This window comes from Pagrus pagrus (assembly GCF_965226575.1).
Source record: "Pagrus pagrus genome assembly, chromosome: 6".
Taxonomy (NCBI): domain Eukaryota; kingdom Metazoa; phylum Chordata; class Actinopteri; order Spariformes; family Sparidae; genus Pagrus; species Pagrus pagrus.
In genome coordinates, this window is record NC_140190.1 from 27,313,956 (window position 1) to 27,328,267 (window position 14,312).

Consider the following 14,312-nt stretch of genomic DNA (forward strand, 5'->3'; position numbering starts at 1 on the left):
CAGCCTGGGTATGATGCACAATGACCACAATATGGAGAAATTTTACAGGCCAACTGATATTTTATTTTCATCGACCTGCCTCAAGACATTTTGTTTAACAACTGAAACAGCTGTGGTTCATACAAACCATCAAAATCATCTTGATCAAAAGCTGAAATTTAAACAAATTTAGTGCAACTCTTTAACTTAACACTTGTCACCATTTTTTCTCTTGTGATTGTCCTTGATCATTTTGAACAAGTAACCTACTTGTCCCAACAAGACCGTGTCTTCCCCATCAAACATTTGCCTCCCAGTCTTCCTCTTGCTCAGCACTGTGTGAGCACAGACTGGCCTCTGCATACCCGCTGTCCTCCCAATCAGTCTGATCCTCTTCCACAAGGTCTAAAAACACAAATAAATGACCAGTGTCACAAACACAGGTAACCATTCAGTTATCAATTACATGAGATCAGCACAAGAGCAGGAAAAAAACAATGTACAGTCAGCTGATGATGTATTTCTAAGTTCAATGAGCGGAGTTGTTGAGAGTGGTAATTGGAGAAACCAATAGGCTGTTCACATTTGTTATTACCATCCGTCCTGAATGATCTGATCACAAGTGGACAGCTTTAAGCCCATTAATTCACACCTGGCATTAAATGGGTATTGAGTGACATCTTGTGATTGGATCTCACCTTCCAGCTCTATATGCAAATGTACATCCACATCACTGAATCAAACCAATACAACATTTTTTACACAAAGAAAGAAACCTATGTTCATGAACATTTGCTGAATAAACAATTAGGCTCAAATAGTTCAAAATTCTGAAAATCTCAAAATTGAGCGTTGTTTTTTGGAGGGTCTGGTGACTTTCCCCACAGACAAAGAAGAAGCCTTTATTAGTTACGGTTTACTTTATTTGTAATGTTTGACATGTTTACCATCAAAATGTCATATTTAATACATTTTGTGCAACTGGTGAAATCAGTTGAAACTGTGTTCAAACAGCTGTTGGGAGGTATGATGCACAGCCAGGCTGGTACTGGTACTGCAGCGCCACGACAAACTGACACTTTGTACAAGTAAATAAACCATTGCATTTACTGCCAAATTTACAGAAGGCACCCATGATACAGAGTTTTCTGTAACTGTTTCACAAAGTTTAAGTTTCTCTTTATGCAAAATCTCTTAAAAATCACTCGATTAATAGGGGAGTCTGGGCAGGTTGAGAGACCCCAAATAATCTCCATGTGCGTGCACACTGTAAAAGAATGTGGTCACATATGTCACACACAACCTCTTAATGTGGTTTGAGGGATTGGATCTCAAATGGGTCCTCAATGCATCTTGGGGGTGTTCACACCTGTACCTAGACCCGTCTACTTGTGATCACATCACTCGGGATGCATTGTTGATCTCAAATATGAACAGGGCCGAAGCCTTGTGAATCATTTCACTACTATGGAGCATCATAACCTTCATAACCATTTTTATGAAGCACTGGCGTCATCTGCTGGGCAAACCCTTGGTATTGCATTTGGTACTGCATAGTAAATGATATGTTTGTATAAAGGGACTGCAGAGTTTACAGCTGGTATCAAAGAAGTGTCACATAGTTTTCAATAATATGTGCTCATCAGTGTGATGTTACAGGCTTTGCTTGTGATTTCTGCAATGTTGAAGCAAAGTACTGATACATCATTAAGTATTACCTCTGCTTTGAAAAGTTAATGCTCAAATAGTATACATTTAAATAAATAACTAGATTTATTTGTTTTTATATCTGTTTTATTCTACATTTAAATATTTGTATAAATGTTCTGTATGTTTGCGTCTGTCTGTGTAGTGAAAAGGGGCTACATCTTAAATTTCACTTGTGTTGTAAAGTGAAAAATAAATGACCAGTGGAAAGGAAATGTTTTCCACCACTAGAAGATTAACTTACTTATTAATTTGCACATCTTATATAATGTTTAGGTTTTACACATTTAACAGATGAGAAAGTGTTCAAATATTTAAAGTACCTTGCACCTGCACAAGCACAGCAGAGCCGTCCTGGCTCAGCTTAACTTCCGGTTCCCCCATCAGGAGATGTCTGAGATTATTGAGACTTCCACTCAGGGTACCGATTTTGGGGCAACAGGACCACAGCACAGCCAGAGGTACAGACACACACCTACCAGCACACAAAAAAGATGAAATTACGATAGGGGACCATAGCTGTGATGCCAGAATCTACACGACACAAACTGCCTTGTTTTGACACGTCCATACCGTTCCTCCTCATCTCAAGGAAACACACCTGCGCAGTTTGCAAGACTCCTGATTTTCTTGGATGTTTGTCCAAGACGCCTCTTCATCCTGTCCTTCCTGGGCCTCTGACGCGGCTCCACCACAGTGCTCCATTACATGTTTCCTCTCTGCTCCACATGCTGCTGTGAGGTATGTTTTTTTTAAAGAGAGAGTGACAAAACACACAACTAAGAAAAACCTCACTGACATTTGCTGGCCCTTGTCATTTCAAAATCGGCTTCTATTTTATATTGTGAACTACTGTTGGTATGTCCACCTGTCTCTTCCATATCCATGCATCGCTCTAATGCTCTGAGACATCTCTCCACTCCTCCCTCAGTCTGGCACAGTGTAGAGGCGTCATCCCTCTCTCCAGTATTCTCCTCCATCCATCTTGTCTTTAGCTTTTCTGTCCAGTACAACACCTCACTCACCAGGACCCTTCGCAAGATGTTGTTGTCACGCAGGCTGGGGTAGTTGACAGTATACAGCTGATATAGAAACAGATATAAAGACGTCTCTTTATCGGATTACCATAGAAGCCTTTACTGACTGAGACCCCTTAATGAGATTTTAACTTCCCCACAGCACTCGGGGATTAAAATAAACAGCAACTTTAGAGCAGAGCTTCTCAAAGTCTTTTTTCCATTTTAAAATACATTTTATTATCACAACAACATCTTCAGATTGTCTTGTACATGTCTTTATAGGCAGATTTTTTTAAATTCTATTAAAATCTATCTTATATAATTGTTGTTATCAGCAAACTTAACTATATTCTTGTATAACAGATGCCAATGCAGTCTATCATTGAAAATGTTTAGGTTGTTTTACTGCAACATTCTTAATTAAATACTAAAGATGTGAGATGTGACAGATAATTACTTGATTAAATGTTATTTTGTTATCACCATTCATAGCAGACCCCTGACCGTAAATAAAAATCAGATACGGGCCTTTGAAGAATAAGTTTGAGTACCCTGATCTAGAGCTTGATATGGTTGCTATAACAGTAAGTCAAGTATTACTTAGCCAAATGTGAAACATCTGGACTTTAAAAGACGTTTTTTCTTGCCTGTCACATTTTTATAACTTGAAGCTGCAAAACTAAGATCACAGTCCTTTGAAACCCAACTCTCACCAACTAGTTACTCATCTAGAATTATGATTCTACTTTGACTTTATGTTAATAGCAGTTTTCTATTTTTAAGGGGGCAGTGCCCATAACTACTGATGTTATACTTGCTGATGTTCACCAGCAGAGGTCGACAAAAGGTAACAGATTACTTAATGTCCCTTTTGAAAAACTCACAACTGTTTTCCTGGTTTTCTGTGCCAGTCAATTTGTATTCCTTCTACTCTCTCAAGACTAATTAGCGCTTGTTTGAGGGGATCTGTCCACTTGTTGAGTTATTACTTCACAATATGATTTAGAAAATACAGGGGACTTGTTGAAGTTTATCAATACATGGTCATATTAAGGATTCCTTTTCCCTCTTTGTTAGGAATAATAAACAGAAAACAGTTATATGACTAAATTGTTATAACAAGTTGCTCCCTACGAAGGAGGCATTCTGATTGGCACAAAGACCAAGATGGTTAAAAGAAGGATTTGACTTGAAGCCATTTTTTGCACATTTAACTTGATTATATCATCAATTTGAAATTTTGTTCAGGAATGGATGTGTTTTGTACTTTAAAAATAGTTAAAGTAATCCAGAGACATAAAGAGATATTGAATAGAAAGTTATTGATTGAAATTATGTGTTTAGTTTAAAGCATTTGCTTAAGAATTTTCTGAAAATTAGTCTTAAAACACTGGGTCAACATGCTGCACAACTCAGAAATCTACTTACCAGTGTGTATGAAAACACATCCTGGGCATCATCACCACACAACATGTTGCAGCCATCTCTACTCCTGAGCCGCTGAAAAACACCAATCTGGGTGCAGTAGCCAACACTTTGCTGCTGGCCTGGCGGTGCCTCTCCAACACCAGTGAACTCCACCTCATAACTGTATTCCAGACACACCTTCAGAGCCCTGAGGAGGAATGCAATGTTAACAATATTCAGTTTGAATCTTTATTGTTTTTTAACAACGCTGATGTGTTTTAGGGTGGATTTACTATGAACATTTCCTGTTGCAATCATCTTTTTTCTTTTTTTTTTAAAACAAAGTTTATTTCTCAATTTGTAACCACAGCTTTGACAATTCACTATATCAGCATGTTTGGGCTGGTAGATAACCCCCACCCCACCGATAATAACATTAAGAGGCTAGACAACTTAAACTATGGAAGGAAACACATATACATATAGTGTAATATAATCAAAACAGAGCGCAAACCTTTGCCAAGGCCCAACCGTCCCCTTTTGGACTCACTCATAGATAGATACCAGCCACCTAAATACACCTAATTTTTTTTAATCAATATCCATGCATTATTCCCTGAGATATTTAGGAACACGTCTCACAATGTAAAAGAAAGTGAGAAAAAAATTATTGGATCCATCTCTTTATCCAGATCCACACCAAGAGTTAATGGAATCTATCCTAGGCAGAGACCCATCCTGCAACAAGTTTTGTGGTGATCTGTTTCGTAGACGTGTAATCATGCTGAAAAACCAACAAACAGACACAGGGGGATTTGGAGGTAATAAATAAAACAAATTAGTTGTTAAGGGCCTGAAACAGTTTAACATATTGTCTAAGGCAGAGGTTACCAAACTTTTCAGAACATGTACCATGTACCACTACATACCAAGTACAGCTGGGAACGATTACTTCTGGTAACATGTTGCGTCACAAGTCAACCTAGCGGCTGCGCACTCAACGCCACAGCTAACAGTGATCTCCACACTGCGTTTGACCTTCATGACAAAGATATAAGGCCGACAACGTGCAGATTTGGACGATTTATTGACATTTGCGTTTTTTTGGACAGGCATTGACACAGTCACCTACACTGTCATTGTGTGCTCTGTAGGGTTTGTTGTGCAGTGATTTGCAGGTCGCAGACCGTGTGGAATAGTGGTGCACAGGCCACGTTAAAAATAATATACATATGCATGACTTAGATCCATGAGCGGTGTGATCGGGAAAAAAAATTACATGATTACATAATCGCCATCAGTAAACAGGACGCTGGCTGACTCTCTCAATCGCAGGGAGGGAGGCTGTTTTCTGGGGGAAAGTTCACTGAAGTCTCGGTCTGGAGAGCTGACGTTGCAGAGATTTTTTCAAGACAGTAACTACAACAACACAATAGTGGAAGGAGACAAACACTTGGTGAGTTAAAGTTTTTTGCCGGGGTCAGACGCTGTTTTTCAGGAAGAAATGTGACGAAGAGTCGGTAGGACAGACAGGATGACAGACACTACTCCATGTATAACTGCAGTATTTTTTTCCTCATATAAGTTGCGAAAGACATTACCAGTTACTACATTACTGTCGTCTGGTCCTGTAACGTTGCTTTGTGTGACATTTCTCTTTATTTTGTTGAGTGAAAGATCTGTTTAGTTATCAGACACCAACACCATCAGATTGACACGCCCCCGCTCCGTGCCGCTGGCTTATCCATTCACACAGGTACGGTTCGCCAATGCTGCGGCTCTGATACTACCTCAGAGGTGCAGCGAAATTTCACCCCTCGCTGCATCTGAGACTTTCACATAAAGGAGGAAGCGGAGAATTGGCGGAGGATCTCCGCACTCAAAGGGCAGTATGAATGGGGCTACTGGTTTTTAATGAGCGACTGAGTAGTCTGAATCTGACTGAGCTCCTTAGCTTAGTAGTTCATTTCATCACATGGACATATACGCCACATCATGTCATGTCATGTTCACCCAACAAAGCTAAGCGCAAACAAATTTTATTTCAAAATTTTTACTATTTCAACTAGGGCTGTCAAAGTAAACGCATTAACGCAAATTCCTCTTAACGCAATGTGATGTGTATATATAACTTTTGTCTGTAATAAAATGTTATTTAATGAAAGGGTCTTGGGTCAGTTTGGAGTGCAAATTTCAGAAGCTATTGCATACCACCAGGTGGAGCTCGTACCAGAGTTAGTGAATCACTGGATATTAAAATCAGTAGAAATGAGCTCAGGAGAGAAGCAGAGAAGGGCTCCGACGCTTCTAGTAACATACATAGAAAGACTTTACTCAGCTTTAAAGTTATCAGAGCCTAAAGCATCAAGACAACTGTAGAAAGGTTGCTGTTCTTGTCAACTGACTCCCTAGCAATATTAATATAATATAATCTACTCCAGCCTCATAATACAGCATATTCAAAATCTTTGTGCAAATGCTGAAGGATTATAATCTGTCCTTGTAATCAAAAAAGGCAAAAGAATTATTTTACTGTTATTTAAAATAAGATTTTGTGTCACAACAGCAAATAAGGTAAGGGAAGCTGGTAGCTCTGAGGATTTATCAGTTGTTTTTGAGAGCATATCAAATATTAATCTGTTGCTACATCTTCATTAACACACTCTCAGCAATCATTGTGCTGTCAGCTACAGTCAAAAAAGCCTGAAATTGGATCCTTAAAAATGGCATACCAGGACTGGAACTCAGCTCTGGTCCACTCAAACTTGTGGTCACTGTGCCTGAAACCTGTCAGTCCAGGCAGAAGGGGGTTGAACTCGGAGTTTGGGGTGCTGACGATAACCGTAGCTGGGGTCATGTAACCAAACACCACCTCAGAGAAGCCCTCCACATCAACAAGAGTGAGGTGCTCTATGCTGCAGATACCCAGGGAGGAAAGATGTTGATAAGTAATGGCACAGAGGGACGGAGAGATGGAAACAACACAGATAGAAAGAAAGGCCAGGTAAACGTGGAAATGGTAAGAAAACTTCAACAGCCCCTTACAGCTCCACACAGGTCACCAGATCAAAACCTCTGAGGCGGACGTCTTTCTGTGTGACTGAGCCCTGGTACAGCTCAATGCGCAGCTGATCAAAACTTGGCTGCAGATAGTCAGTTGACAGGGGAGCTAAACCATGCCTGCGGGAACATAAAAGCACAGTGTACTTACCATCAATCCACACAGTCATAATTATCACAACAACAAAACACACTGTTATTGAGGAGTCAAATACCTAAAATGTTTTTATGTTTCACATAATTTTAAAAATTCTGGGTGCTGCAAGAGAAACTACTCATATTCAATTTGGATCCTAGAAATAAAACTTTTAAGAAACCATCTCTAAGATCAAGTGTTTGTCCTTCATAAAGAAATCCACACTTGAGAAGCATTAAACATCTTACACCAAATCATCCATAGGCTTGTAAAGGCAACCAAAAGAGACAAGGTCTCATTTTTCAAGTCATGTTACAATCCGCTCACATATGGCCAATTATAAAGTGATTAATACATGTAAATAACAACAAATTGTATTTAAGTATAAAGGGGCTGGGTGATAACAATTACATCATTTATCAACCGTAAGTAAAATTATATGACAGGGGCTGCACTATAAATCATTTCAACTGCATACACAACAATAGGCACATCACAGGACATGCAATGTCAAGTAAGGCAAATTAACTCAAACACATCATGCTGCAACTTTTTTTGCTGCTTGATAGCTGCAAATCATTTTTATTTACGTTATTAATTATTTTTTCCAGATTGAGCAACAAATTGTTTAATCTTTGCGATGTCAAAGAGGAACATTAAAAATGTCCAATCCATATTCTGTTGGTCGGACTGTTGAAAGGTATTTTGAAATATCTTATAAATCTTACATATTCATTTAAATTGAAAACACACAAATGCAGCAGCTGATTTTCAACACTGATGCTGGTTACTTTCCTGTTGACAGACTCATCCATTAAATCGACTTTTTGCTTCTGCTCTGCATGCATTCCCCATGTTTTGCCATGTCCTAATATCATGATAGCAGAGCTTGCATAACACCATAGGACCCTACACCGAATATCCTTTGAAGGTGATGATTTCTTAATGATTAACAGAAACCATTAGATGGCACATGCAGAATAATAGGACACTGAACCATGCATGCATTAGTTTTATAGGGCATTTTCAACAAGCTATTTGCAGAGTGCTGCCTTAACATAATTATACAAGAATCCATCATAGTCAAATAAGATTTAGAATAAGAAGTAAGAGTCATATAGCTAATTCTTGTACAAATTAAATCAGGTCTTCCAAGAAGTTTTTAAAAAAGAACCAAACCTATCGTTTCTGATAAAGGGGATATAAAGTCTACAAGGTATATAACTGGAACTGATAGATTAAAACAGATTTCCAATAGGACTGAGAAATCCTAAAAGAAACAACCTTTTTCTTATAGGACTCCTAGAAATGTATGGGACTCCTAAAAGGATTCTATCAGAAAAGTTGAAAATCATGTCCTATTTTTTGACCAGGGCAGGAGAATAAAATTAAGCTGATTTCAACCATGTGCCCAGCCCTGACACATTACCAGTTGTTAATTCTTCAGTCACATCTTGGCTTGCTTGAACACAAAAAGCTACTGTACATACATATGTTTCTTTACTTTGGCACCATTGATGTCCACTCCAACCAGAAGTTCAATTTCACGGTGAAACTTGAGTTTCTTGAGAAGGCTGCACTCGCCGCAGCCCAAGTCCACCACCTGAGAAGGACAAACTGTGTGAGAAATAAAGCTAGTCTTGGCTGGAGGGAGTACAACAACCGAGCGCAATGTGAAAGTTATCACAGCAATGAACCAAAAACATTATGAAGGACAATCGGCGTTAAGCTAACGTTAGCACTGCGACGTTAGTTAGCGTTAATTGTTTCGGTGAAGACGTTAATTAGCCTTTGAATGACCGTTTAGACCGTCAGCAAACGTTGGCTTTGAAGTTAAAGAGTTCAGTGTGTTTCCCATGAAGATAGTAGCTACCTTAAGTGGTTTGTTCCTCTTGACAAAGTCGATGACATAATGGTGTCTCTGCCTGTGAAGCGGCGGACTGAACATTGGCTCCATCTTTAACGTTTTAATCCTGCAAATTCTGGCTAACGTTGACGTGTACAACCCCGCCGGACCACAGAGGGCGCTGTTGTTATTGAGTGCTGACGCGTTGACTTCTTTTGGACGGTCACCGGTGATTTACATATTTGTGCAGGATTTATTTTACGGTTTGAAAATCACAAAAGTGGTGTTCATCTGTGAACATTATCCTGCTGACCAGAATGTGTCAGTATCATAAATTTGGTTTGCCACAGAGCTTATTTTCGGCGATATTCCAAAATCCCATATACTTTGTGTCAAGAAAACCGGGTTAGACTACAAAAATACGTCATCGCTACACCACCACCCATTAATCAGTTTAAAAACAATATGGCTGCCGTCATTTTGGGTAATGCAAACTGAAAGTGTAAAGAAAGATAACATAGCTTGGGAATATTTATGAAGAAATCAACAGTTTGCAAGAGTGGAAATAGTTTTTTCATGTAGTACAAATTAGCCCATATTGATTTAATTCTTTTTATTGTTATGTGATACATTTACATGGCACTTTCTCTGTCAATAGAAAGATTGTTGAATGCATTAGTCAGACAAAACTATGAGGTGTAGGATTTGTCTGATGGTGACGCGGATGATTCTGGTGTGGAACACCTGAGCTTTCAAGATTTACCTGCAGATTGTCATGGAATATTGTACGGAAATGTATCAATGTTCGGTCTTTTCCTGACAGGCTTTTTTTGCACAGCCAGCAGCAGATGAGTGACTCAAGTTATTTGGTCCAAGTCTCAAACAATTCCCAAGCCTTTGACGCTCTTGACATAGATGATGTTAAGTCAAGTCGAGTCTTTAGTTAAGGCAAGTCAAGTCACTTTCCCCTCTCCCTAGATACTGCAGTCATATCTGCCGTATCTGGTCTTTATAAAGACAAAATACAAGGTATTAGTACCTGTCTAATAATTGGCCAGTTTATCTTACCTGTTCAAAAATTATGACGATCAATTGCATTTATATCATACAGTAATTATTCAAATTCAGTGATATAAATGTAATCACACAAAAAACAAATAAATGTATAATGCTTCTCTGTTTCTTAATTCCTTTTCAATCAAAACAATGTTCCCTCCCCATCACTTTAAGGCAGATACTAACAGCCAGAATCAAAAAACCTAAAAGGCTTAAATGAAAACATAAAATGAACACAGACAAGTCTAGTCATTATGTCTCAAGATAAGTCTTTAACGTCCAAGTGCGAGTAGAGTCTCGAGTTATTTTTTTACTGCCAAGTCAAATTGCAGGTCATCAGAACAGTGACTCAAGCTGACTTCAAGTCAAAGTCACAATGACAAAGTCACAAGTCCACATATCAGGCTGACAGTAGTACCAACACTGATCCGCAAACAAACAACTGACAGGAGAAACAAAACAGAACAAGGTGTTTAATGTTATTATAACTGTAAATGTAACAGCCCAATAGCAGCAGGGACCGATAAGTGCTTACTTCAGTTGATTCTCTAATCTTATCTGTTCTTATTTTTCAAAAAACAAGACCCAAACCAATACATAAAATGGAAGGTTAAAACAGATTTAATAAAGCAAGAGTACAACACTGTCAACATTTTAATTTATATTTATATCCATCTATATGTTTATTTTCTTGAACAGTTGTTTGACCAAAAAGAGGTTAAAAATGCCCATCACAATTAACTAAAGGTCAAGATTATGTCATTTAAAGTCTTGTTTTGTCTTGCCAACACTCAAAAACAAAGGCATTCAGTTTTCTTATAACACAAGTCAAAGTAAAGCAACATATTCTCACAATTAAGAAGCTGGAAGAAGGGAATTTGGGGTATTTTGCAGAGTAATCATCAAAATCAGAATAGTTATTTTTCTGGCAATCAACATTTTGTTGTATCGACTAGTTAATTGAATCAGCTCTGATACTTTGTGTTTAGCACTTAACTAAGATGGTGTACATGTTAAACATAGCACCTTCTTGACATTGTTGTTGTTAACATTTTCATTGTGAACATGTCAGCATGTAGCTCTTAGCACCAGCCTCAGTGAGCCACGGGAATGGCTGTGATTTATTGTTTTGTTAAAATTTATTTATTTATTTTGCTCCTAACCTCCTTTTGAATGTTGTTTTGTGTGGAACCAGGGCCTTGATTTCTGCCCTGTGAAGCTCAAACTTATTTTGATTCTTATTCTTATACTTATTTTGAGTCCACTGTAGAATTTTTCGGGTTTCAAATTATAGTTTGTGTTTTATTTTATTTTATTTTATTTTATTTTTTCCAGGGACCATGTGAATAAAACAACCTAAAAGTAAGAGAAGAGATACTTCATACCAGATTTACATCAATCAGCTCACACTGTGCTGCACCACATACACACAAACTCCCTGCCTGAGCGGACCAATGCCTAAGAGAATATGATATTCCCTTCAGTGAGAAACAACGTGTCATTATACCACAATTTGTGTACCTTATTGCGTGGCAGCCTGTTAACACCTTCTTGATAAATAATGGTGTCTCAAACCACAGGGACATGCCTCCAATCAAAGGTGTTAAGAAAATATCTTTTAACATAAACACACTGTGCAGTTCTCCTCATCTAAACATGATGTAATAGTTTGGAAACAGAAGTTTTGTGTCCCAAAAACAGTATGGGTTATTTAGTGTTTCATCCACTTATTCCAAAATGGGGTTATAAGGCCAATATCATGGATCAATGCAAAGTAAGTGGACAACAGACCATGACAACATGAGCCTTCTCGCTGATGGTCTCATCTGCTTATGTGCTGTAGGTCATATAGAGGAATCCATATTAAATTGAGACTGTTTGATAACCACTTAAAATTTTCTTGTACCACATTTAAGTTTGTGACTTTCAGTAGACACATGATGAACACTTGTACACTCCTACGGCTGAACTTTTAAAGTTAATTTGCATCTAAAGCTGAACTCATATGAAATTCGAACACATGTTACAGCAGCACTGTACACTGCATCTGCTGCAGTCTTATTCATAACAATGTGGTTTACAAAGAGTGTAGTCTTTTTATGCCCAACAGACAAATACCTTACAAAAATATGATACAGATGTTTTCAATTATTACTATATGCCAAAAAATACATACTACTTATCTCATTACAAATGATAATATCAGCTTCACAATTTGAGTGAAAAATGTCCATGATCACATTATCTTATGTCCCCATTTTGCTTTAATGGAAGCTTACACTAGAGCTGGCATGGCCTCCACAGGTTTGTGCAAAACCTAATGACTCATGTTATCACAGCATGATTTAACGGTTTTCCACAAAGCGTCTTGTGATGTCACAGAATCCCCCTTTATTAGGTTGCTTGCATCTGCCAGTTGACAGATGATTTGTTGGTATTGTGTCTTGAACCCCTACGACCGCCCTTGGGCCCTGCCTTTTGTTGCCCTTCATTGGTCTCCAGCTTCATCTCTGTCCAGCCCGCAGGCCATCCTCCCCAGTTTCCCTTTTCCTCCAGATAACTTTGGTTTTGCTGAGCCGTCACTTGAAAGGGGGATCTTTCATGATCATGAGTTTTAGTTTACTTATTTCCTGTTTTATGTTGAAAGAGACTCTCCTTGTGTGCCATGTTTTGCTTAATACTTTTTGTCTTTGTCTTTTTCTGCCTCTGTTCTGTGTTCTAATTCATCAATTAGTCCCTGTGTATTTTCTCGGTGAGTTTCCCAACGGCTGTAGTGCCACAACTCTGTCCAGCCCCCAAGTCATCCTCTCCAGTTCCCCTTTTCCTCCAGATAACTTTGGTTTTGTTGAGCTGTCTCTTGAAAGGGGGGTACTGTCATGGTCATGAGTTTTAGTCTAGCGACTAAATGTACACACAGCAGCAACACACACACACACACACACACACACAAAAGAGGTAAAAGAGTAGCTCCCGTGCTTAGCGTTGTACTGACACGGCTCTTGTTAAAAAATATCCTGCGGTTTCGCCATGGTAGCCATGGTACCTCGTTAAAAAAGTGCTTCCCAGTGCAGCAAACAACAGAGCAGTTGCTCAACATAAAACTAGCGCTAGTGGTCCCTCGTTATGAGAAAGTCAATGGTGGACCTTCCACCAGCACTCAAGCCATTACCGGGGATACTCAGATTTGGGGCAGTATTATTCAAATGAGACTCCTCTTTACATAAGAAGTAGACCAAAATCTGAACTGCATGCTGAATCTCATGTTTTCTGACCTTGGCAGCCCATAAAAACACTTACTGGGATGTCTTATTTCCCAGTTTGTGGGCTGTTAGGTAGTCAAGATACCCAAATGTATATTTACAAGCACTGAAAAAGTGAGTAATTTTTTTATTAGATGTTCACTTTGAAGCTTGCGTCGTTATTTTCCAACCTGTCTTTATGTCTTGCATTTGGGTTCTTTTGCTAAAAGGGATTAAAAATGGCAGTTAGCTGGATTGTATAGCGCAGGAGGTGTCAATCTTTGCCAGGCTATTAAATTGTTTGGCCTGCCACATGAATCTTTAGGTGCTCACAGCATTGAAATATTACATTTAAAATATTCAAGAACAACATCTTCCAAATACAGTGTCCCTGTACTGTGGATAATAAACAGAAGAAAGGGACAATTTGGTAATATGTCCTTCTATTGAAAGTACTCTACATTTTATATTTATCTTTGGCAATGTAAAATCATACAATGGCTGGAAGATAAGGTTGAAGCAATAACTAGGTAAATAATTATATGGAGGAAAAACAAGATGGGAGAGATGGGAATCAGTTGCGTTGCATTGGTAGCTTGACAGAGGAAGGGAGATGTAGGGAGGAAAAAAAATCAAGTGTGAGAGTGAATGATGTAATGGAAGAGTTGTTGTGGAGTGTGTGTGGAGAGGAGCAAGTGGAGGAGAGAGAGAGAGAGAGAGAGAGAGAGCAAGAGGAAAGATGATGGAAAAGAAGAAGATAAATATCTCACCTCATGAAAAAGTTCACCAGAGGGCTGCGAGACCTCAGCAGGTCTCTGTTCAGATCCACACTTTCTCTGATGGTCATGGAGACACTGAAAGCA

At 38.7% G+C, this 14,312-nt stretch overlaps 1 protein-coding gene across 2 annotated transcripts; it reads right to left on the reverse strand.

The window, feature by feature from the left end:
• Positions 1-40: 40 nt before the first annotated feature.
• Positions 41-9,442, reverse strand: henmt1 (HEN methyltransferase 1). Of its 2 annotated transcripts, none has more exons than XM_084355589.1 (9): positions 9,182-9,442; positions 8,799-8,911; positions 7,158-7,292; positions 6,845-7,027; positions 4,134-4,320; positions 2,555-2,768; positions 2,288-2,420; positions 2,010-2,161; positions 41-384 (listed from the first exon to the last, which is right to left on the reverse strand). In XM_084355589.1, exons 1-9 carry the CDS (start codon positions 9,263-9,265, stop codon positions 278-280), a joined length of 1,308 nt encoding a protein of 435 aa, XP_084211715.1. In that variant the 5' UTR covers positions 9,266-9,442; the 3' UTR covers positions 41-277. The 2 variants fall into 2 exon arrangements, with proteins under 2 accessions (XP_084211715.1, XP_084211716.1); XM_084355590.1 differs by having other exon boundaries at positions 2,288-2,417; positions 9,182-9,421.
• Positions 9,443-14,312: the final 4,870 nt, after the last annotated feature.

Excerpts from the sequence above, each read along its gene's own strand:
- henmt1 (XM_084355589.1), bottom strand. The coding sequence starts at position 9,265 with ATGGAGCCAATGTTCAGTCCGCCGCTTCACAGGCAGAGACACCATTAT. Across the intron at positions 7,293-8,798 it reads GCCAAAGTAAAGAAACATAT|GCATGGTTTAGCTCCCCTGT; the intron begins GTATGTACAGTA and ends ATGTTCCCGCAG. Across the intron at positions 2,769-4,133 it reads ATGTGTTTTCATACACACTG|CTGTATACTGTCAACTACCC; the intron begins GTAAGTAGATTT and ends TTTCTATATCAG.